Here is a 26,358-nt window from a genome sequence, read left to right as displayed (position 1 = left end):
ACGATCTGGGTCTAAAAGACCTGTCCTCTTTCATATCAAACTTTCTCTCAGACAGAATTTAAGGTACGAGTGGGCTCTACTCTTTCCGATCTGCACGAGCAAGAGATGGGTGTGCCCCAGGACAGTATTCTATATGTGACACTTTTCAACATCAAAACTTTTTGTATTGCCAAGTGTTTGGCTCCTGGTGTGGACTGCTTGTTATACGTTGATGATTTTTTTCAATATGTTTTCGATCAAAGGACATGCATACAATTAATAGACAACTGCAGCAAAATATATTTAAAAAAATCAGAAAAGGTATGTATGCATTTCTGTCAGTTACGACGACACCCCGATGAACCTAAACTCACGCTGGACGGAACAACTATTCCAGTTGTTGAGGAAACAAAGTTGTTAGATATTATTAATTTTATACGATTTTCATGCTTTAGATTTAAATTTTTGTATCACTTTCGGATCTAATATCTTCGAAGTTCTTAATTTTGGTATGAAATCTATAGCTTTATAGTCTTTCTTAAAAGAGATTTTCTCCAAAGTTTGGCAAGTTTCGATTGAGTGAAAAATGTAGGATTGCTCACATTTGACAGATATTCTAAGAATGGCGGGTATAAGATAAACAATGCTTAAACAATAACAGGAATACATTAGAGCTATTTCATTTTTATTTCGTTGTAAATATAAAGCCTCAACCGTGACTAACTTTGGTTCAGATCAGCTGCTCAAATCCCGTTTAAACATTTCTATTCTGGTTGTTATATGTTTTCAGTCACTGTGATGTAGTCTTAGTGCCACCTTCCTGATTCTGACATGAAAGATGTTATTGCGGATTATTTTATTAATTGGATTATTCATGATGATTAACCATTTCTATAGCTATGTAAACGTAGTAGGTTTTACTAGAATAGTTTTCTGTTGAAAGCAACTCTTTGTCATTATTTCCATTACTTAAATTGTTTTGTACTATGTGAATAAACGAACACGTGACTGTTACGGAACTGTATAGCCATCAGTCGATATTGAAAAGCTCAATATAGTTTCTCTTTATTGTAAACAATACTCATAAAAGTATAAATGTTCGTGGTAATTGTGGTAGTACGATGAATTATTTCTCATTCTATACTCATTTCCAAACAAAGTACTCCAAAGGTATGTTGATGAATATACTAAAGATATAGAAAGTGAAAATAAAAATAAAGAAAATACCTTTTGAACGGGAGAGATGAAGAAACTATAAGTGAATTACTTAAACGAACTTATAATAAGAGGGGAAATAACAAGCAATCGAACTACTGAAGAATAAAAATGGGAAGACAAATATATTTTTTTTTTGTGGGGGGAAGGCGACAAGTTATTTAATCAAATAACAGACATCGTACATATATTTAAAGAAATTAAAATCTTCTGCTCCTAAAGCAGCATATAAGCCACATAAAACCTTTGATAACGAAAAATTGAGATTAGTAACAAGTCTTGTGATACATTCATAAATACATACATAGCACAGTGAAATATAAAATGGTTGGATAATAAGCGGCGTAAGAACGAAATGGGTGACATTAAATTAGGTCATTATCGGTGAATACGTTGACTGTCATGAGATAGACATGGTCGATGCTGAAGTCTGTGATGACCTGTCAGTAAAAAGATGGCTTGGAAGGGCGGAAGTCTATCTTAAAAAATTGTATTCTATCTATTCAACGGTAACTATAACATTCAATTTTGCCATTCAATTTTTGATCGATTTGAAGGTTATTAGAATGAAGGAATGATTTATCATGTTACATTTACGTTTATGTAATTAATACAACTTGTACAGCAATGGTCTTCATCAAACCTAACTTTTGTAACCCCTCTCTGCCACTTAAGATCATGGATCTGCGAGTTTTATCATATCATAAGCTTCTTTGTAAGAGTGCTCCAAGTGCAGGGCATCATCCTTTCGCCGGTTTTAGGTTTCCACCTCTCGTCATGGGCGATCTCGTCCTTAACTTTAATGAACATCTCTTCCACATGTTCGTTCTTGTGACAGGTTTCGAATACAGATATAGTCACGTGCATGAACCATGAACCGATGTTTTCATACCTCCAAGCTTTGTTTCCTAGAAAATAACCGGAAACACTGTGGGTAAATTGCATACAGGTAAATTACTCTAGAAAAATGCAGAATAGCATAATATAACGATGTGCAGTAAATATATAATAGCGGTTTGATAATTTTGTTACTGATATGGGTTAAAGCTTTCTAACCCATATAATTTTAACCTCACAACTCACGCACACATATACGGTCTCTCGCGCAAACCCATGCCCCAAACCACGAATGTTGCGAGCAGGAGCTCCTGCAAGATAATTGTAATGTGGCATAGAAGACTTAAACCCGGATCAATATGTAAACCAAATCCGCTATTAATATGTACTATTTTAACAGGAGTGTAGTATTCATTATTAAAAACTGTATCGCAAACCAAGCGCTTGAGCATTAATATAGTTACATGTACATATAATAGTCAATATCTGCTTCCAAATTCATCTACATTCAGAACAAGAAAAAATTGATTCGTCAATAACGATGTGCTAAGCTCTAATTATCGCGTTCAGGTTATTTCGTACCGAAAAATATAACAAATGTGTAGTCCTTGAGTGCCTAATCGTCATTCCAGAGTGGAAGAATACATTTCATGTCCTTATACAAGAGCGGAAACCTACTCAGAATATTGCGGATGAAAGGCAGACCTGCCAACTCTTCCGGTTTTGCCGAAGTCTTACGAAAAATGCCCTTAAAATACTGACTGCGGTCTGATGAAAGGGTTAGCAATAATTCATAATGGAGTAGCTTACCACATTTGCTTAATACAGAGGTAATAAATATGACAATCGTATGAGATATATAATACCCCTGTGGGATGTGAACGCAACAATATGTTGATATAATATATTACGCACTGGCATTGGAGATGTTTTCCGCGGAATGTCTACAGATGCATCAAAGGTTCTCACAACCTTGTCTTCGTGCGCTACACCGATCGTTAAATACGTTGCAATGCGAGTTGTTGATAGCAACACCAAAAAAATACGCTGTGGATAAATTTTAAAAAATCAGGGATTGCATATAGTTAAATCGATTTGAGATAGACTACGACGATTAGTGGCTCGCTCAGCGCTCAAGGTCGAACCTACGGCTGTTCCAGTTACTTTTCTATCAACGGCAACGTTGCTAGTTCCGTTTAGTAAAATCATTAATGAAGCCGATCAACAAGGTCTAACTGTTTTAATGATTGCAATATGGCAATGGGAAGCGGATAACAACTGTGGTAAAATAAAAATAAATGGCGGATCCCTCATTTGATATTGTGGCTCCTGTATAACTGGACCGAAGCAAGTACTACTAATAATACTCGTACATGGTAAGGGATCCAAAACACGGATTGACCAATATAATTTCAGGTTCATGACATATCTCGGTATTTTAGTCCAAGCCAAGCAATATTTCTAAGACCAAGGAAAGCTGCTGCATACGGTGCAAACAATAAAGTCGGATCCTTTAACGCATCGTTAAGCAACGCAAGTTGTCTCATCGATGGAAAGGAAACCGAGGCAATTCTTCACAACTTCGATATGGCTGTAACCAATATTGGACTCGACTGTTACAGTGACGATTGCAAAATTTCTCCTGGCCAGGTTATATATATTAAAAGGAACGTGGCTTTTAAAATTTAGGTATAAAGCAATTGTATATACCAAAAATATTGGTATTTCAAATTGTGATCCATCCATGGCGCATCAATATGCATTTATAAATTAGGTTATGTTTCAACGGTAGGCCATCGCTTCCAAATGTGTGATTGATTTCCATTCGTTACCTATTTAGTGATGTAATAAAAAAAACATTAACAACCCTTGTCTTCTAAATGAATAAAAGATGGGACACTTATCGAAATTCGCTATGCTTTCCCTTTGATATCTCGATCGCGATCATGCTCAACGAAGAGGATGCGGGGAAGCCTATGAATTGAGAGAAAAAAAAGAAAACTTGTACCAAGCAACCTACAAAAACATACTACTTCGTAACGGTTAGTTGTACTCGTTGTAGAGGACTTTAAAACAGTGTTCGCAGTGCCAATAATACAAAGTTGCAATAGCCTGTTAAAAATAAACGGTACATATTTGGGTAAGAGAAGGACACGTATGTTATATATTTAATGCTCTTTGTTTTTATTTCGTTCTTCCTATTTTATAAAGTCTATTAATAAGTATCTGAAAACAGATTATTTAATATAGAAATGTCAGAGGCTGCATTATCCCCCCAAGCCATTTTTTTCCCCGAGTTAGTAAGGCAGGAGCTCAGTCGAGAAAAACCATAGGGATGGGCTATGGACCTTCACGGTAAGTCACCCCAACGTCACCACCATACCATCTCTCTCTATGTACCATCGTAGAAGGATATCATATAAAATTAGTGATGATGTCTTTGGATTGATGGAAAAATATATTTCCCAGCAGTTTGAATATGCTGCTTGTTCACTGTTCAGTTACTTCACTGTCAATTAGACCCTATTTCACGTTTAAATCATGACTATGTTTTATATTTATTTAATCAATATGAATCGATATAGAAGATCCGATAATAAAAGAAGCAACTTATCACTCGCAATAAAGACTACTCGCAAAAGGTAAAGATCTACAAAATTTTGTGGCGAACACACTGGCAATGGTTTTTGATGAGTTTATTCATTCCATTCATTCATTCCGTCAACACACTGTTACTTGCAATCTTAATTGCATTGGAAATGCAAGTATGTGTATTTGAAACTCTTGAGGATTCCATGAGAGACGTAATTGCATTGGAAATGCAAGTATGTGTATTTGAAACTCTTGAGGATTCCATGAGAGACGTAAATAGATCCATATCGAGGATGCCTTATTCAATAATCGAGGTGAGGTAGTTTGTGCCATTCGAATGGCTTACATATGGCTACAAGTACCTGGCGTCGTTGCATAGGCGATGAGAACATCTGCTTCGGTGGGGACGGTGATTTTCCCAGTGACATCTGATATTACTGTCGGCCATTCATCTGCTATTGGATGATCCGTTTGGATGGCATCACCTCGACAAGCTTGGATCAGAAATACTCTAGGTTTACCTGTTAATAAATCAAATAATTACAGTTAGATAACATTTGGCCCATTAAGTGTGGCAGAAAATAAGCATATAAATCCATCATTAATTATCTGTATGAAGCTATCCATTTAGTACGTACACAAAAGTCTGGTAAAGCTTGATCCCTCTCCTCCCTGTGCACATTCTTACCTTTTTACACCCTCCAATACGTACGTACGCTTGATGCACCCCTCTCCCAATTCTATAGAACAGCCTATATTTACTCCACTCAGAAACGATCAAGGACTAATATTAACATGTTTAATAAAAACATAGTCCACGACGTTTAATGTCTGTCCGCATCAAAGAAATGAGCTGCGTAACTTTAAAAGCTATTTTCTGATAAAATTCAAACACCGATTGAACCCAGTCGAACATGTCACGTTTTAGACAAATTATCGAGGTTTTACCACAACCACCCCATGTTCTATGCGTATGTACATTATCAGTTGACTCACCATCCCCACTCCATGCGTATGTACTAAATGGACGAACCCCATCGGTAATAATCGTATAATATGAGAATCCCACCCAAAGAGCACACATATCCACTATATATAATAATAGACCGCAGCATCGACCACTGCCAATGTTGGACTGTCCAAGTCAAACCAATCCATCAGGAAAAAGGTAAGATTCAAAAGTGTTACTATGAAACAAAATATATACATGCTCAATGCGAAAATTGCAAAGATACGATACAAAACGAGATAGAATATTGACGCACACTATAATATCCGAGACCGAAACAACGAGCTAACTAGCAAGAATGGAGATAAAACAAATTTGCTTCATAATTTCATGCATCATTTTGACACTTAGCCAATCAAATTGTATAAATATCAACACTCAGGCAATCAAATTGCATCAATAACAGCACTCAGCCAATCAATTTCAGCAGAATCTTTAGGCACTTATTTAAGATTGGGCGTTTGTCAGTTAGAATGCGTTTTAAACCAGGACAAAATATACGGTCCAGAAAAATACATTAGAATGCAGACATGTGATATATTACACGTATTAGACACTCCAAAAGATCTTTTCGATAATGCTTACGATTGAAAGTCACTCATATGGTTTCAAAGATATTTTGCAGACAAATGAAATTGCTAATACAGAATTGAAGTAATTCGTGAAAGATGTATTAGCCATTTTTACGTTATGTAATCTTATAATTTGATTTTTTACCAGCGGAGTACAAGCCCAACCCAGGATAAAAAAAGAGATTATTGTTGTAACCGTTTTGTTTGAATTGAGATTACCTAATTGCAATAGAGGCGCCCCGAGTGGTCTAAAGCGCTCTCCGTTACGGATCACTGCCATCTTACTTCTGTCTGCGTGGGTTCGAATCTCGGATTCGGCTAATGTGGGTATGTGAGAAAGCTTGCCAGTAGCTTCTCGTGGGTCGGTGGTTCTTTCGTGGTTTTCCCGGGTTCTTCCTCTACCATTAATACTGGCCACCATGTATAGCATATCGTGTGCTGAAAAATGGCGTTAAACCCTACAACAACAACAACAACAACTGTAATAGATTTGAGGATTATATCTGTATCTACTTAGTTACCACTTATTTGAAAGTAGGTTTCTACACAATGCTTATACTATAGTTACCAAAAGCTATATGGCCAACAGTGACAGTGCATTACAAAAGACTACATAGCCTTTTACGGAATGAATAGATATTTCGCTCAGTGCGGATTAAAGAATGAACGATCAATTTAGAGACCTTATTATAAAGAAACACGATGGTCAGAGCGTAGTATTTCCTTTCCTGTTCTGGCAGCGATTAAACAATAAAACAGAAGATACGAATTCGCTGCTGTATTGTGGGAATGACTCCAGCATAATGTTGACCGTGAGTATGACTGCGTTCGTTTATGGAGCAGAAACAAAACACAAAATTAACCGTTCATTTTTTTCAAAATGAATGTGAATCTCATTATTGGAAGAACGTTTCATGAAATTCATCACCGACTTGGGCAGTTTATGGCGGCAGATACTTTCCCAACAATTGAATTTCGTGCATTGACACCACCTACCACTTTGATTTTTCAAAATTAAGTATATACAAAAGTGTAAAATAAGCATTGATATCCCAAAGAAATTTAAACATTCAAAATTAAAAGTTTGTTTTAATGCAATAAATAACAATAAATAATACAAAGCATAGACAATAAACAAATGCAAGAAAAAATAACCCCAAAGAAACCGCACATATCAAACAGAACGAAAAAGTAAATCTATCTAAGAAAAAAGAAACCAACAAACAACAGCCCCCAAAAAACCAAAATAAAACAAAAGCAAACATACTCAGAAATATACAACTCTTGTCACAGTCTCTCCAACTCTTCTTCCCAGTTTTCATTTTGGGGGACACCGGCACTCGGTGGTAGTTGTGGCTGACGTTGTGGTGATGATGGTGTCCCCACCTCACACGTGTGGCTCAGGATAAGGTGCGGAAGTATCGGATTTTTTCTTCTTCTTCTCCCTTTTTCTTTTCTTGCTCTCCTCTTGTGTCCTTGATACTTCGGCAATAACTTTCATAGCAAGCTCGTCAAGGAGGCAACGGGCATACTCTTGGTGCATCTGGAGCTCTACCAATTGTGCAATTCTGCGCATTTGTTGAACTAGATACGTCAAGAATGGGTACCTAGACTGACGCACTCATCGCTTGATATACCGGAAGTACGAACTTGAAGGAAAACATCCCTTACAGAAAACAGAAAAGTTAACAATATTCGCCACACTACATCAAAAAGATCGACCGCGCGGACTTAAAGAAAAACTTCAACTTTTCGTACAAACACACTCTATTACCACCAATGCATACAGCCCTAAAACAAACGTACGCTATCCTAAAAGCAAGGGAAACGAAGTCTTTAGAGACACCTTCTATTTCTTTACCTATAATTACACTAGAATACACAATTACTGCAGTTTGGTAATATGGTAATATTTCTTTTCTGGAGATTTAGGGATAGCCCTGAAAAGGGCTATATTATTATTCTAATTGTCTAGAATCACTTATCTCAAACTTAAATTCTGACGTTCATCGTGTGTCAGCGGGTAGAGCGTCTGCAAACTGAAGTTTCAGTCGAAGTTGGCCGGATTATATAGGGTGAAAATGTCCAGCGTGTAACTTTTGTTTGAGCCACATAAAGTCAACGTTTTCATATAAAGGTTCGTCCCAGTCTAACACTCGAGCGAAAGAAAGATAAGTCAGGACAAGTAAAATATAGCAGATTTATTTTCTACAAACATTGTAATCACGCCTACAAAATACGAACCATCATATATATATAAATTAAAATCACCTTCATTTGAAAGTGTCGGTGCAGTTGCGTTTGTAGTCGCTGCTGTGCCGTCAGTCCTCGTCTCAGGAGCGCCCCAATTAACCGTTTACTTAGTTTCCGACATGTTCCAATAATGGCTCATTGATTCACTGCACACAGACGCTATCGCACCTATATTGAGTATGCGATGTCACACGTAGCTCTCTCCTGATTGAAAGAGAGACTAGGCGCTGTGAATTTTGTAACGCGTGTTTGGATTGGTGGAAGAAGAAATCCGTTTCGATCCGCTCATCAACAACAAATACCCCCGGCTTACCTCATTCCATTCACATTTCCACGTCACAAGATGTGGACTAACGTAGAGTCGTCTACCCTCATATCGCGATCATGTTCAACCCAGAATATCCCATATATGTAAAATGATAATGGGCTATCACATATATAGCCAATTAGAAACGAATGATCTATGTGGAGAGGTAAGGCTGTTTGAAGCGACTCTTGATCTACGACCCGAATGTCAGACGAAGTTTGAGGAAGAGAAGAATACCTCTGCGATGATCCTTATGTTAACTCAGTGGCGTTAACAAAATTTCAACGGCCTTTTTCAGGGCCAGTCCATTGCCTCGAAAAGATGTCTATTCCCTTGCCAAACTTTACTTTTGTCTTTTTATTGTATATGTGCTTGTTTGTATATGTTTGTCTCTACCTACAGTAACGCGTATTCAGGTCAGCCCCTTGCAATGCTCTTACTTAGTAGCCGCCCGTCCAGTACAGTGACTTTACCCCTGTCCAATTACCCATGTCACTATACAGGCTCGGTGTAAACTTTTTGTTGTCAATATATTGTCCCACACCACCACCATGCTAAATTCCCCTTGTCTCTAAAGTGACCCCCCAACTACTCTCAATAAATAATTTAATTATCAAAGTTATCAAAATGAATAGTTAAGACGGGTTTACATTCAGAAGAACTGAATCCAAAATAATCCAAAAAAATTTCAATCAAGTCCAAAGGAATCGAATGTTCCATATTCCCCATTCTTAAATGGACTGGTTTACCAACGGTCCTAGTATATCACAAAATCATTGCCCATAAGTCCTTTGAATAAATTCGCTATATTCCCATGATTATACTTTAGTCGTATGAGCACTTTGTAATTCCAATGAATGATCCAAGTAAACGATTCTTCTCCAATAATATCTAAATACGACATTAAATAGGCATGCAGATTAATGTTACAAAAGGAGCATAAGAAATAACAATGAATGGAAATTATTATTCAGCTCCACGCACTTATATAGAGCATAAAGGGTGAAAGCTTATTTTATTTTACTCGCAACCTGAACTTTTGGAAATATCCCACCTCGTAAAAGAACCCACCTGACTGAACCCATCCAGTGGGAAATGGCTTCATTCTTCTGCCAACCCAACTGCCCAACCTTTAAAATGGGAATAACTGCAAACTTGTGGATAGAGGATCTCAGATCGGTAGCTATTTAATATTGAATTTACGGAACTCGTTAAATAATTTCCAGCTGTTTCCGCCAAGGCTCGCTTAGTCTGGACATTATTTAACGAGTTTTATAAATTTAATATTCAATTATTACCCATTTGAGATTATTTTTAAAAGTTTTATTTCAGAAGAAATTATTTAGATGGAAAGAAGAATGAATGATTCCGTTCATTCTGACAGACGCTGTACCTTTCATTTGTTATGTGTAATAAATAGTCCCAAACAAAGTGGAAATAATAAAACTATATGATACATATTTGCTAACTATAAATCAAAGAAAAAGCGTCCATCCCAATAGAACATTTACAAAAGATAAAACATTTGTCAACACAACACATCCGACGAGTATGATGTCACCTTGTTTAATACAGTGAACAGAACCTATTTGAGTTCGCCAAGATAACAGTGCCAGTATTTACGTTGAAATTCTACATCTCAAATAAACACATACATTGTTGCAATATTTTTTTTGAAAAGATTACTGGATGCAGGAATAAGCATATTTACTGTAACGTGTTTGTGATCGGATAATTGCAGTATTTGATTTGGAACATTAGATAGTACAGAATACGTAAACAGATCTCTTTTCGAGTCGGACTTGCATCATATATTTACCGCGTAAATATGCTCTAGTTTAATAAGGTTCTGTTAGGTAGGGAGACCGGTGTATGGCTACATTCTTCTGTGAAACAGACGTGAGTTTATTTATTTCAGTAAGTTCGCATTTAAACCAAGCTTGTATATAAGGTTGATTCCATGCTACAGATACACCGCCACTCCATCCCCACCTTCGCTATCATCTGAGTAATACCCGTCGTTTTACTTGTCATTGTTCTTGTCTTGGAGTGTTGTCATTTTTCATGTTAAGATGCTAAATTTGCAATATTGAATCAAAAATGGAGGCCGAAAATGTTCCATGAAAAAGACAAAAATCCAGAAGGCTATGTTAAAAATGTTTTTGCACGATTATTATCGAAAACAATTATACGTCAGTAGATTATAAGACTCTGATATAGCCAAAACTTAATTATTTTATTTCTGATGTGCAATATTCATATATTATTATATGCTCATTTTTCCCCCGTTAACTTTACATTGTCAGAATCGTTCAATATTCTCCGATAATGAACACGCGCGACAAGCATTCACGTGAATATAGGAACTACTTTCTATTGTAAATAAACAATGACGCAGACAACAGCCCTTTTGATTTGTAAACAAATCATATACACTCGCATAAGAGGCTCTTTACGTTGTGGTTATTTAAATTTGTTTCTGAATGAACTAAAACATGTTTCGTGCACTGCAAATAAAACCCCCAGCTGTTTTGGCACATTTTGCGTTGATACGATGTTACGGATTTAGGCTAGCTACATTATTAAAGACGGACGATTATATCCTTACAAATAACATAAAAGTGACAAGGCATATACTGTATTCTTTATATGGTGATAAGAACGTCAAAATAAAATATACTTAACAGTTTTACATCCTGAATTTCCTCAAAATGTTTTTTCTTAATTCTGCAAATCGAATTACATGAGCCATGTCATAGGTTTTCAATCTGAAATACACATTTCGAAAGTGTACTGCAATTTCGATGATACATGCAATTGCATCCTCCTTACTGCACTCAGAATGAAATACACATTAAATTCCATTGCGCCTTTTTGAAAATTGCAATTGAAAGAGTTCATATTTTCCCGCGTTATGATTTCGAACATTCAATGACAGAAACAGAAACACATTTGCAGACGTAAACACGCTTCTCCCGCGCCACTTCAATCCGATGTATTTCATGTATAATTTGCACAGATGAATCCAGTCCAAAATCACAAACCTTCGTCGAATCGAAACAAAATACCAAAATATATTCACTCCAGATCAAATGGAAAATTTGTTGCAATGCGCATTCGTTCACAATATGACTTCAAATTTCAATTTTAACTAGACACGAAATTTTCTTTCGAAAGTTATGTCGACCGCGCGACTAAGTTCAAATTTATCTGGGCGGAGCTATGTGCGCTTAATAATGTCATTTTGTAATGTCAAATCTGCGCTTGTGTATTTAGTTTGGAATACGGCATTCATTCATTTACGTTGTTTCTTGTAGTGTTTTTTGTTTATATAATTAAACCTTAGGTAGAATTAAAAAAATGAGCATATAATAAAAAGGTTACTGCATTTGTATGGGAAAATATGAACTCGTTTTGTCGGATGGATATACTGCACTCACAAGTTCGTGCAGTATTCCATCCAAAGAAACTCGTTCATATTTTCCCATACAAATGCAGTAACCTATAATTACAAGATTTTAATTCATGGATTGTTGTGATTTTGTAATTATTCCCTTACCGACAAAGTTACTGATCTTGTCATTAGTGAATGTCTTCATTATGTCATCCACATTCTTGAATTGACCATCACCGCACCGTATTCCTTTCTGGAATTTATCAAGAAGCACACAATTAGGCAATGGATACAGGACTCTAGTTTTTGTCAGAGGACATGAAAGTCTATGAAAGCAAAGATTATCCCTTGTTTCTGCTTCACTTTCTGGATCTTAGACTTTAAATATTCAGTAAGGCACAAGCGAATCGCCCCGTCAGCTAAAGTTTTTAGATAGACGTTCTAACTCAACCATAGACACCCACGCCTTATTGGCGAAAACTATCCACTCATTAATTCTTAACATGTACATTTTTAGAACTTTACTATAATACGTCACTACTAACTTAAGTCAGAAAAAAGAAACATCCTTAGTGTATCTTTCACGTCACAGTATATCTCTTGTAATGTGCAGAGGTTAGCAAGGACAGTGTTGGTATAATATTATATTAGCATAACTGTGAGGGTTTAATTTCATGAAATCGGAATCCGAAGATGGTACCGATTTTATGTTATATTTTCACAATTATCCACACAAACCAAGCAAACATATTGCTGATTGCATTGGCTTATGTTCGACGAATAGAGGTTTTCCTACACCCCGTGCTACACATTGATGTGAATGTGTGACATAAATAACAAAGAACCATGCTTCTTTTCTGCGTGCCATGGTCATTTTGTAGACTGGCATGCAAATAAACGTTTTGTACCACTAGTGAAATGAAAATAAAATCAAGCTGTTGCCTACGCGCCAACAAATAAATGCAAATGATATATTAACTAAAATGCAATGATTGATATTCGCCCCTTACTAAATCACACCTACTATAGCGCAGCTTAACCTTACTACTAACTAAAAACTATAAACAATTGCACCACATCCTGGGACATACTGCTGGACCACGTTCCTTACTAATGAATTGTGAGTGATATAGTCCATAATGGGCCAATACCAAACTACCAAAACACATATCGTTCTACTTAACTCTTACTACTACATTAAATGATGCTCATAAGTTGATGAGTACATATTGGACTAAAACATCACCAAATGAAACGGAACGTAGAAATGTTTAGCAACAATTAGATAAAGACTCATTGTTTGTTTAATTAGCAGTTTCCTTGATGAAGATGAACTCCTAAGCGAAAACAACAAAACAACAAACTTGGTGCTTACTTATAGCCAGATGTAAAGATCATTACATGCACTGGAGAAAGAAATTTGAACTTAGAGATCTATTTTGAAGAAAACAAACTGTAAAAGCCTGACCTTTCGATTCTAATAGCAAGGTTGTGAATTCTCTATTATTTGTATTATGTGTTTCGTAAAAGTTTGTGAGCATGTGTAAATCCATAATGGTTAATATCGGAATTCTAGTTTCAGGCCTAAACGTTTGATTTTTCACAAATTCTAAGGCCAGTTAGCTCACTATAAATTAAAGCTTCTGATACAAAACGAATGTTAGTGACTACACTGGCCTACAGACAAAATGCTTCCGAAATAAATTCAAACTTTACTAATTCTGGGTCACTGAGAACGAAAATGATCCTTAATATTGTTGATTGTTCCTTGTTTTAAAAATATGATACTGGGCCAGTATATACGACCATTGACTTAGGAATGGCGGAGGGTACGTGCGTTATAAATGGAAGGGATCTCAATTTAAACCGAAAATGACTAAAATACATCTTTGGATCTATGAGTGAACATATGACTGGGTTTGGACAGTACATGCTTTTGGGGCAAAACAAAGAATGATGCTAACTGAAGCTGGTATTGCGTCATACATGATATGAATTTCATCATGTTATTTCTATAAGTCATGGATGACGCAACCATCACTCTGCTGAACAAATTGCCCTATACCAGATCTAGAAATCATACAGTGTAGGGCTGTCTTATTTGTCAGTGTTTGATTTTGCAAAGGGACATATTTCTGTTTCTGCGTAGGGAGGAGATAGTCATTGCAAGAATCCGAATTGGTCATACTTATATCACCCACTCCCACATACTAAAAGGTGACGACCCACCGGATTGCGTTTCTTGCAATGAACCATTCACTGTTAAGCACTTTATGATAGAGTATTCGACCTACAACCTACGCGCGATCAGTATTACAATGTGCATGATGTGAAGGAACGTTTTGATACAATAAACATCACTTGTATTATAGCGTTCCTGAAAGCAGTGAATATTTACTCTAAACTCTTAACTTATATGCTATCACCTTGTGCAGTTTTATGCAATATATATGTCGTCCCTTTTTTAATACATTATCATCGCTCTTCATTAACATATAACATTGATATTCCCCGATCGGGAAGCTTATTTTTCACAGTTACCATCTTAACGCTTTAATTTCAAAAATTTGGTTTTGATATCGCTGATCGATATGAGACTTTTTATAATTTTTTAAAAGATTATACATATAATATTTTGTTTGGCGCTAAATAGCCTAACAGTGCTGATGCGCCGTTGAAACACAATCAATCAATTAATCAATCATTTCTGTTTAGCCCGAGTGAGCAGAGATGCCTTGTACTTGTGTGATAAATTCTGCTGTGTTTGTGGTGAAATGACTTTTGCATCACAAAAGCGCAGTTTAACCACTGTATTTAAAATAGCCTATCACCTTTATTTTGGCTGAATAATTGGAGATCAGGGCAAGAGGTGGACCACACGCATATGCTGCAACACTTGTGCAACAAATTTCCGCCAGTGGTTGAACAGAAAAAGGATATCTGTGCCAATGATTTAGAGAGAGCCAACAGCAGTTGTTACTTCTGCATAGTGCCTCCAGTTAGGAAAGGTGTGTCAAAGAAGAAAAGATGGACTTTGCATTATCCAAACTTTCCATCAGCTATACGCCCAGTACCCCACGGAGGTAGACTGCCGGTTTTTGATGCACTAGAATCATTCTCAAACTTATGAAACTTCTAGTCTGAACCATTAATGTCACATGAACCATACTTGCTCCCATACTCCTCCTCTGAACCACACCTCATAACACAAAGTGAACTGAATGACCTTGCCAGGGATTTGGAACTAGCCAAGAGTAAGGCAGAGCTGTTTGGCTTTAGACTACAGTGGAATCTCCTGGCAGGTGATGTTACGGTTTCCACGTTCCGTAACAGTCAAAGGGACATTGTCAAATTCTTCTTCATGGAAGGTGATCTTCTAGCCTGCAACAACATCGATGGTGTGATGGCAGCCCTCAATACTGTTCATGATCCAGATGAGTGGAGAATGTTTTTTCATTGATTCATAGAGGACGAGTCTTAAATCTGTTCTGCTTCATATTGGCAATGTTTTTGCCATCAATTCCAGTTGGTCATGCATTCCATATGAAGGAAACCTACAAAAACATGAAACAAATGTTGACCAACATCAATGATAGCTTTGTGGCGATTTGAAGATTCCTGCTCTCTTGCTTGGTCCGCATACTGGATACACAAAGTACTGCTGTTTCCTCTGCGAATGGAAGTCGTGGGAGAGATTCCCACTAATTAAAGAGAGATTGGCCACTCCGACAGTCAATGTAGCCTGAGAAAAATAAGTGTTCAGCATCCACCGCTTGTTGAATCACGGAATATTTTGTTACCACCCTTGCACATCAAGCTGGGTCTGATGACGAACTTCGTCAAGCAAAACACAGGCAGCTTTCAAGTACGTCCGTGGAATATTTGTAACGTTAAGTGAAGTTAAGACTAAGGAACGTATCTATGTTGGTCCTCAGATTCGAGAACATCGAGATGATGCATTTGACCGTGCAATGCGTGGCAAGGAAAAGACGGCATGCAAAGCCTTCCAGTTAGTGACAACAAATTATGTCGTAAACGACAGACAACTACAGGGAGTCGGTGGAAAACCTCCTCAAGGCATACAAAAGCCTTGGTTACAACATGTAACCAAATATACATTTTTGCACTCTCATTTAGATTTTTTTCCACTGAATTGCGAAGCAGTGAGCGACGAACACGTCGATCGTTTTCACCAGGACATTGTAACAATAGAGAAGCGCTATCAGGACAAATGCAGTCCATCAATGCCTGCAGACTATTGCTGAATAGTGACAAGAGATGCTACATTTAAAGAATTTAAGAGACAAGCCAAGAACCACCTCGTAGACATGAATAAGGACTAAACTCTGTACTTATATATAAATATTAGTCTTTTGCCATTTGTTTCATAATAAATGTTAGTTTTATGACCCTTCTGCTGTTTTTTAAAGTGTAACATAAACAGGACATGTGAAGTATGATCATGTTTTAATTGTCATATTTGAACTCAGCACATCAAAATCCATAATAAATAGCACATGTTATCTCCGAAGCAGACGACTTCTAAAAACTTGTAGGCCAGTGAATTGTTAGAAACCTATTACTAAAATTAAAATATTGGGCCTGGACCATGTCAGGTATACCAAATAATTTCCAAAAATATTGATCTAGACCCAAATAATAATATTTACTTCTATTAATAATGATCCTGATATTAAGAATATGCGCATTGAGAATAGTTTAGTCATGTATTAGAGTTGTTTACAGAATAAAATAAAAAATCAATTCAGGTAAAAGAAAAATGAAGTTAATTTTGGATAAGGCCAAGTCCAACATAGAATGTTACCTTACAACAGCATGTACTGAAATAAATAAATTTTGGAACACAAACAAAATACATTAAATATGCATAACACATCAAACTGTTTAAATTGATTTAATTAGTTAAGTTCCCCATTTAACACTCTAACGAAAAATTTTATACCCATTCCCATGTTTTCCATATCCATTATTTCTCGAATACGACGTTCTGCTGCCGTTTCATTCATTATGTAAACGTTTTGCTTAACAACAAAAGCTACTATATCACTTACTGGTGGAGAAATTAAAACTTTCAACAGGTTGTTTAAAAACATGATGTATGCAACTGGATCTGAGTGACAAATTGCAAATTGTGTTGATGCTTTATTTTGTCTTTCGACATTTACTACTTCTAAACGTTAGACAACTGGAATACATACTTTAAGTTTTGTTATAACATTTTTACATTGGTTTCTGAGATAATGTCATGGCTGAATTATCTCATCGTTTTGCTTTATTGATTATTCAATAGCAGTGTTAACTTCTGGTGCCGTGAAGAGGTTTAACAAAGCACATCTCCTCCAACACTTATCCAATACTTAGTTGAGTTTTCAACATCAAAATTAATAGCATTACAAAGTGTTTGGCTCATGATGTAGATTGCTCCCTATACGTTGTCGATTTCCTAATATGTTATCGAACAAAGCACATTTAAAAAAACAACTGAAACAAAATATAAATAAGATTGAGCGAGTGCCCACGGTTTTAAATTCTAACAATTAATAATAGTATGCATGCATTTCCGTCAGTCACGAAAACATCACGATGAACCTAAACTCAGGCTAGACGGAACATCTATTTCAGTTGTTGAGGAAACGACATTTTTAGGTACGGTCTTCGACAGTTAACTCACCTGTATATTCCATACATAAAGAACTTGAAAGCTAAATGCATCAAATGTCTTAATTTACTGAAAGTAGTAGCGCACACGGACTGGGGTGCTGATAGAAAGGTCATCCTCAACTTATATAGAACTTTTATTCGCTCCAAACTGGGCTTTATTATTACGTTGTTTATGGTTCAGGCAGAAAATCATACCTAAAGATTTTTGACCTAATTCACCATCTAGGAATAAGACTTGCTCTGGGAGCATTTAAGACATCCCCATCTGAAAGCCTTCTCGCTGAAGCAAACGAACCACCTTTATCACACCGTAGATAAATGCATTCGATACAGTATGCCCTCAAATTAAAATTAAACCCTCTGAACCCTGCTTATTCGGCTGCATTTCAACCCAAATACAAAACATTAACCCAAAATAAACCAAATGCCATACCTACCTTTGTCATTAAGATATCATCCAACTTTGAAAATACAAAATTTGATCTTTCTAAAATCCAGAATACGTCCATCTCCGAACACGTTCCTGGCTCATTAACCAGCCCGAATTACTTCTTATGCTACACCATGGAAACAATCTTAGACAATCCCTTCCATCTTCCACAACTCTTATCAAGAACACCTCGCCAAATTTGGTTGATCAAAAGACGTAGAAAAAGCTGCTGAAACCTTCATTCATTGAAATCCCACAACAAACGTTCGCTTACCAAATGTTACATTTTTTCAGCCGAAATAACGGCAATAGTCCTTGCTCTGAAATATTTCGAAAGCAAACGTATTTTAAACTGCATCATCTTCTCTGACTCACCATCAGTACTTCAGTCACTACACAATAGAAAACTGGAAAAGCCATTATTAACCAATAATCTCATCAAAAAGACTGAGCTGAATTCCTCCAGTAATATAGTATACTACTGGTTACCCAGCCATATTGATATTAAAGGCAATGAAAATCAGATCACGCTGATAAAATGGCCCTACCCCTAGAAACATACGATTTTAAACCTAGTCTCAAAAAGTCATGACGCTTTAAGTGACAGGCATCATGGGATGATACAGGTAATAACGAACCCCATGTGGTCAAGCCAATCCTAGGAGGAACGGCTCCTTCCTACAGAACCAACCGTACGGACGAGGTAGTCGTTGCAAGATTTAGAATTTGCTGTACTAATATAATCTACTCGTACATGCTAAAAGGTGTAGACCCAAATGAGTGTTTTTTATGCAATGAACCATTCTTAGTTAAGCACTTTGTGATACACTGTTTCGATCTCAAACGTGCGCGCGATCGTTGCTACAATGTTCATCACATGAATGAACTTTTAATACAATAAACGTCTCCTGCATTTTAAAATTCATGCAAGAAGTAAATATTTATTCTAAGATATGACTGGTATGTTATTCATTGAGCATTTTTATGTAATGTATATACCTTCGTTTGTGCTATGTGCCTTCTCATCTAAATATTCATTAACACACCCCATGTACAATCCCCGTTGATCGGGAAGCTTTATACATTACCCTCACCCTCTGACCGTTCTGAGTTCAAGTGTCTGATTTTGTTATCGCTGGTCGATAACAAACTTTTTAACAACTGTAAATAATAGTACATATTACCTTTCTTTTTGTGGTGCTATATAACCGTACAGTGCTGGTGCGCCGTAAAATTACAATCAATCAATAACCATTACTGCATTTAATTTCCTTCGGTTTTTTTATATTTCGCTCAGGGTGATTTCAGGTACTGCTCCATCATTTTTCAAACTATTGTTCTTTACGTGGATCGTATGCTCTCTTTAAACACTGTTCAATGTATTGTTTCAGCTTTGTTTTCATCGTGATTTTTGATTCACCATCTTGAATTATTCATTTGACAATGAGATGAAAATGTTTTCAATCTCCTAATGGCATGATGCCTTACATTTTGCTTAGGAGCAGTGACAATACTTTAACATCCAGTTTGGTAAACAAACAATAAGAGAATATGTCGCATACGTGAAGAAGAAAAAGCCAGGAAAGAGTTCAGCTAAACAGCGAGGTTTTGCAAGCCTTTAAAAAAAATATATAAAATGTTTTACAATGAAATTAAAGCACAAGGAAGAGTAATAAAAATGGCAACGAGGATAATGATCTTGGTGAAGAATGTATATATTAAATTCGGTGCAGAGGACAAAAGAGCACAGTGAAGTTAATGAAGACAAATGGAGGGATGAAAACATGTTAATTTAAAGAATATAATAAGAGTTCATTAGATGTCACCATAATGGATGCATGAAAGAGTACATGAAAGAAAGATATCCCAATGATGAAATTACAGCTTAATACAATTCGTAAGATAGAGAATTTAATCGATCCCGCATTTACAGAGTGATCGGTCATTGATCTTTAAAGGGGATCCATTAGTCAGAGCACCTGGCCCTACCCAAAAGGAAAACAAAACAGAATGAACAACCAAAAAAGACAACTTGTTGGAGTTAAAAACGTTTTCAGAGTAAACAAGCCCAAATAACTGAACAGTTAACAAAACAAAACAAAAAGCCCCACCCACCACCACCACCAAATAAAAAGACAAAAAAGCAAAGCAACTAGAATGGTAAAAGGACAGGTTAATAATATCTATTTATGAGAGATAAACATTGCAGGTCTGAATGAAGTTGTGCTTGAGACAGAAATGTCATTCCTATGCTCTTTAGACGTTTTCCCGAACCGAAAAGATATGTTTCACCTGAAGGAAGATTGTGTTATATGCTTGCCAGTGTAACCAGGTCAAAAATCAAGTCAGAAGATGGAACAGCAAACCAAATGAATAAGACTAAATCATTTAAGATCGATAATTACGTCATTCAGGACAACATGGGCATTATGCTACTATTGTGGCGAATTGTCAAATGTTTATTTCCACATTGCGTTCGGTAGTTTTGCTGAAATCAATATGCTTAGCGTGATCAAACTAACACAATGCGGACAGAGACAAACCAAGGTAGAATGATACAAATCTGGTGAAATATATAATTTTACTGGATGTCGTTCAATTTAGTTTGCCAACTAGCCAAGGATTAATTGATATGTTATGTTACAATTTTCATTACAATTTTTTAATACGATTTGAAGACTTTTTCATCTCTTGGATAGACAATCATTTTACGGCTTTTTGACTAATTCTTTTCCCATATTTTCCAATTAATTTTCATTCAGACTTAACCGATGATATTTGTTTTTCCATTTGCTGTTGGTTTGTTCCGATTTCTGTTTTGTACTCTTAAATTTCAGGTCCTGTTAATTGACAAATGGTTTATTTTTGTCTTCGATAAATTCCAATTATTTTCCAAACTTAACTATTCCATTTTCGTCGTATTAAACGAAGACAATCAAAACAAATAAATGAAAAATGACTAAATTTGTGAAGATCTTGAATGTAAAGAAGTTGGAAAACTTTAAGATTAAGATTGTGTCACCTTGATTAAATATCGCATGAAAATATCAACTTAAGTTCCTACAGCCACGTGCTTATTGGCGGAATATTTACCTAAGTGCTTAAAATAGCATTTTCTCCTCTTATTCCAATTATGAGAGATGGAGAGATGACTTTTCCATGCATACAAAACCATTTAGATATATATTAAAAATCCTGAAAAGAATTGGTGATGAATGTACATCTATCAGATACTGCAAATAGCCTTGCATTACGGATAAGTATGCTTGCATTATGAATCGTAAAAGCTAACAATCAGCACAGCACATTGTAAACTATATCTTTAAAAGCGGGCTTCATTGTACAACCTCATTTCCGTGGCTCAAGACAGCACAGAAGAAGCAGTAGTATTTCTTCGCCTGTAAAGCCAGCAAACTCTTGGCGTGCTCTAAGGCCTCGTCTAATTCAGGAAGGGTTAAATCATTCTCCTTATCTTGACGGGGGTCTTCAACGTCAAACTTTAATGTGTCCTCAAAAAACTTCTTCAAAGCTGATACATCGAGGTGAGTTCCTGAATGAAATATATAATGACAGAAGCTGTATTAGATGTAACTTCCTGATGACTATAAAAAAAATTAATGATTTTCTGGACAGAACATTTAGGTTAAATCTTTCCCTTTGACACATCGTCTTCAGTGCCGTTTTAAACACAAAGAAGTATTAATCAATATAAAATAACGTCTTTTTAAATGTATTTAGTATTGTTGCTCTTTTTCTTCTTCGAGTAGACCATCAGAGTAATGAGGAAGCATCCGAACAACCGAGATAAATAATGTATCAATAATGCAACGCTTCAACTGTAGAAAGCATAATATAATTTTGTGTTACTGCAGACAAGATGACCATATGGGCTTGATATCGATCAAGCTCAGAAATCAAATTCATATACGATACGATCATTAAGATATTTACTGCATTCACCTGAGGTTGTTGGTATAATGCTACAAAGTATGTGTCATTACAGTCTGTTCATAAATGAACCTCTAGTGTGTCAAAATGGCCTGCCATTCAGAACTAATGCCCCGTATTCTCAAAACTTTATTAGCTCGAAAACTATCAGCAACAACAACACCTTTCTGGCACAAAGTCCTAAATGTTCTCCGGTGTGAAATTTGAATTAAAACAAATTAATATTTGTAGAATATGTAGGAATTACTTATCACAGGGCATTATTGCTGTCAGCCAAGTGTCCCATCTGATTTGGGGTTTTGGGATTGAGCTAATGTGTTTTACTCGAAAAGTGTCAAGAATACGAGCCCGATCCATTAATTAATAAGAGCGGATATTGTTAGGGATTGAATTCGTCTCAGCTCTTGTTGATATAAAACTAACTGGGAAATTCATTATATATGTTCTCAACTAAAAACCTACTAGTGCGTACTCAAAGTCATCCTATCAAAGTAACCTACTAGTGCGTACTCAAAGTCATCCTATCAAAGTACAGTTCACCTATTATCTAGTTCACTTAATATGAGTAGATTTCATTATATATTGAATGTGTTTGAGATATGAAGATGAAAAGCAGACTGTACCACAATCTGTTCAAAAATCAAGATTTTAACAAGTCCACACTTGTATCCATTTAGAGCCCATGTCTCAACATGAATGTTTGCGCATTTCGCTTATAAGCAAACTGTGCTGCGATCTTGTTGATATACAGCAAACGTGCAAGTTTAGTTAAAATATGTATGTATTACATAAAGTCAAGGGTAGAGCAATTGCTGACTGAGGCACGACACACGATACTATAGAAGCTGGAACATGACACAAGCCCACTTCGTCTTGAGTCACGTGAGCTAACAATCAACTGCCTTTTTCGTCCGTGATATCTCTGCATCACTATCACCATTTTGTAGGCCGATATATATATATATATATATATATATATATCTATATATATATATATATATATATATATATATATATATATATATATATATATATATATATATATATATATATATATATATATATGAAGGTTACCTAATTGGCATTATTTCCATAAAAATGTGAATCACAAATTCCAAAACAGACCTTGTCGTTCCTCGGTAAAATTTAATATGAGAAGAAGTCCTTTCTTCTTTCCTCTGTCATAAAAATTTTTTGATCGATTTCCGTCATCTTTGGCTTTGGCTTCTGAAAAAAAATAAAGATAGATGTTATTTGGAATATATGATTTTGTTACTTTTAAGTTGTACTTCATGTGTATTTCGCAAGTAGTTGTCATGTTTGTTAATTAATGGAGATGATGTGTCAGAATAGCACGCGGGTTAAAAGAATGGGTGCTCAGTTCATCATCATCGTGTAGAATAAACTCCATGCACACCAGTTTATGTTGTAAGAGGCGACTAATATATTTCGTTTCGTTGCGTGTCTCTTACGACACAATTAGACCTGTAGGTTTTTGGTACCAGCCAAATAAAGTAAAGTGCCTTATTCAATGCTGCCTCACAATAGTTGACTGATTCCATGCTAGGACTTGAACCCGTACCCTTTCGGTACAGCATGCTAGCCACTCCGCCATCGCACATCCCGTCACCTTTAATCGCATCGTACGACATGTAGGAGGCTGCATAGAGCCTATTCTGCATCTCCGAGAGCGACTAATGAAGTCAACAATGATGGTGGACATCATGTTAGCGTGTGGGACTTGCGACCGTAAGGGTGCGGGTTCTAATCCTACCATAAGATCAGACTAGGTAGGCTACCGAATCGTGATCTTGGTAAAGGTTCCTTTTTCAAAGTGACTCAGTCTTATAACCCTATTTATGTTGCTGTGCCGTTAAACCGACCACACTAACCGTCTTTCTTTCTATTTGGCTTCCGTCTCAGTGTGAATTTTGGCGAATAGTATTACTAATGTGGAAACATACATCGTTATTGTAGTACATCTGCCACCTTAGGTTATGCCGAGTGCGCGGATAGGGATTCATGATCAACATACTATGTTGGACCCTAACCTTACTGAATACACTGGAAATTAATAGCGTACCCTTGATGTAATATTACTTTTTTCGGGCAATTTTATCTTACAGAAAGACGGACATAGCCGCAAGAATATACATAGAAACATGCTTTCCACCAATGAGGGTATGGCATGCCATATCGTTCTAAGCGTTTAGTTGCTGCATGTTTCGACTGTCTCTAAGTATCATATTCACGGCTGCATTGTGTAGTATAACTGATAAACATCTAATTTATATAATCAGTTATTTATGTGAGTTGCACTAGCGAATGCCAGTGAAATACGCATGTGCCTGGCGATTGTCTGACTTTTTAATCTACCACAGAGGCTTAAATATGACAAATCTAAATCCATTTGTTCTCACCGGTGGATAAAGATAGTAGAATTTGGGAAGGAAAACCGTCAAAATATTTCAACGCGAAAAACATTGTTATGATTGGCATGGCCAAACGTATGTACATGATTTTGGATCGTGCCTTGTTTAATCCTGGCTAACATCAATAATCTCTCATAATGTAATTTTGTACATGCTTTGAAACGATTAAGAAATAGACTAGTTATATATAGTTATATAAGCGATATTGTTTCTAGGTCTAATGAATCATCCCTATTTAAAATATAGCATAAATGTGGCTCAAATAAAAAACTGAAAGTACGTTCTCTTCATACCAGTGTGATCCCGAGTTTGATCCCTGGCTCAGGCATGTGCAAAGATAAAGTGAGAGTTCGTCATAGACCTTTGGTGTCCTCCACCCACCAGCAAAAAATAATTACACTAAAGAAACATCTGGGTTGTCGGCAAGCAATAAAGTTTTAACCTTAAACATATTTGCCAGGTATTTACCCAACATATACAAGAACAAATTTAAAATTCTTCAAGCCCTGACAATATACTGTTTCATACACATACACACGCGCGCGCACACGCAAGCATAATAACAGCAATGAGACATTGCGACCATATTAATAATATTACAACTAAGTTTCTTAGCACCTGAAATTTTTGTTCCTTATAGCACTTACCACTTTTTATTGCTATGTTAGGAGAATCGTCACGTTCGCATGTGGTTTCTTCTGTTACTATAATAATAATAATAATAATAATAATAATAATAATAATAATATCAAATACACTACAATTGTAAGATTAAATATGTATGTAATAAAACCCACCAGTCGCTGAGAATCTGTATCACTTTTGATAGCATTTTAAATGCATATATGTTATGGTATATGCACACCAGTATATTTCTTTCTGTTTGTCTGCATGTATGTATGTAGGTAGGCAGACAGGTGGGTAAGTATAATGGACTGGTATAAACTTCATCAGAAATATCATACAAACTGCACTAGAAACCTTACACATATCTCAAGCTGACGTTATAATAATTGGTTTGTGAGAGAGAGAGAGAGAGAGAGAGAGAGAGAACCACTCAAGGATAATAGAAGCACCTACCGTTCATAGTGGGACTTTGTCTTTGAAGCAGTTGTGTTATTTCTTGCCCTTTTATCCTAACAATGTCCAAAAGAACATTAAGGCCACTCTTTTCGAGTGCGTTCTCCAAAACACGGTAGTCCCCCACTTTCAATTTTCCTTTTTGATTCATCAATTCGAACAAGTCCGTTGGATCGCGCTGAACGCGAGCAAGGCGCCCAGGGGGTAGGTCTGTATTTTTCAGGTACATAATAAATTGTTTGTACCCAGCATCATCAATGTCCATGTTCTCACAAAGGTCTACCAAAAGTTGGTTATGTTTTTCGACGACATCTTTAGGTATCGACGCCATACTCTAGAACGCTGACCTCATTATACTCACTGATAGTACTGTACTGCTTTTTCTAACCGTTCAGACTACATACGATAGAAACAGGTACCTGTGCTGTGTACCTGTGCTGTCACGTTGTTGTTGTTGTGGGGTTTAACGCCATTTTTCAGCACGATAGGCTATACATGGCGGCCAATATTAATGGTGGAGGAAGAACCCGGAAAACCCCGGAAAGAACCACCGACCCACGAGAAGCTACTGGCAAGCTTTCTCACATGCCCACATTGGCTGAATCCTAGACTCGAACCGCCGCAGACA

General features: G+C 36.4%; 1 protein-coding gene across 1 annotated transcript; it reads right to left on the bottom strand.

Moving 5' to 3' along the window:
- Positions 1-647: 647 nt before the first annotated feature.
- LOC149780194 (caspase-14-like) lies at positions 648-26,358 on the bottom strand. The gene is made up of 7 exons (XM_089936948.1): positions 25,731-26,358; positions 25,298-25,354; positions 23,344-23,445; positions 21,618-21,820; positions 12,324-12,411; positions 4,986-5,144; positions 648-2,102 (listed from the first exon to the last, which is right to left on the bottom strand). Exons 1-7 carry the CDS (start codon positions 26,059-26,061, stop codon positions 1,891-1,893), a joined length of 1,152 nt encoding a protein of 383 aa, XP_089793074.1. The 5' UTR covers positions 26,062-26,358; the 3' UTR covers positions 648-1,890.

Source organism: Sinohyriopsis cumingii, chromosome 16, assembly GCF_028554795.1.
Source record: "Sinohyriopsis cumingii isolate HCF-2022 chromosome 16, ASM2855479v2, whole genome shotgun sequence".
Taxonomy (NCBI): domain Eukaryota; kingdom Metazoa; phylum Mollusca; class Bivalvia; order Unionida; family Unionidae; genus Sinohyriopsis; species Sinohyriopsis cumingii.
This window is presented reverse-complemented; position numbering and strand designations above follow the sequence as displayed.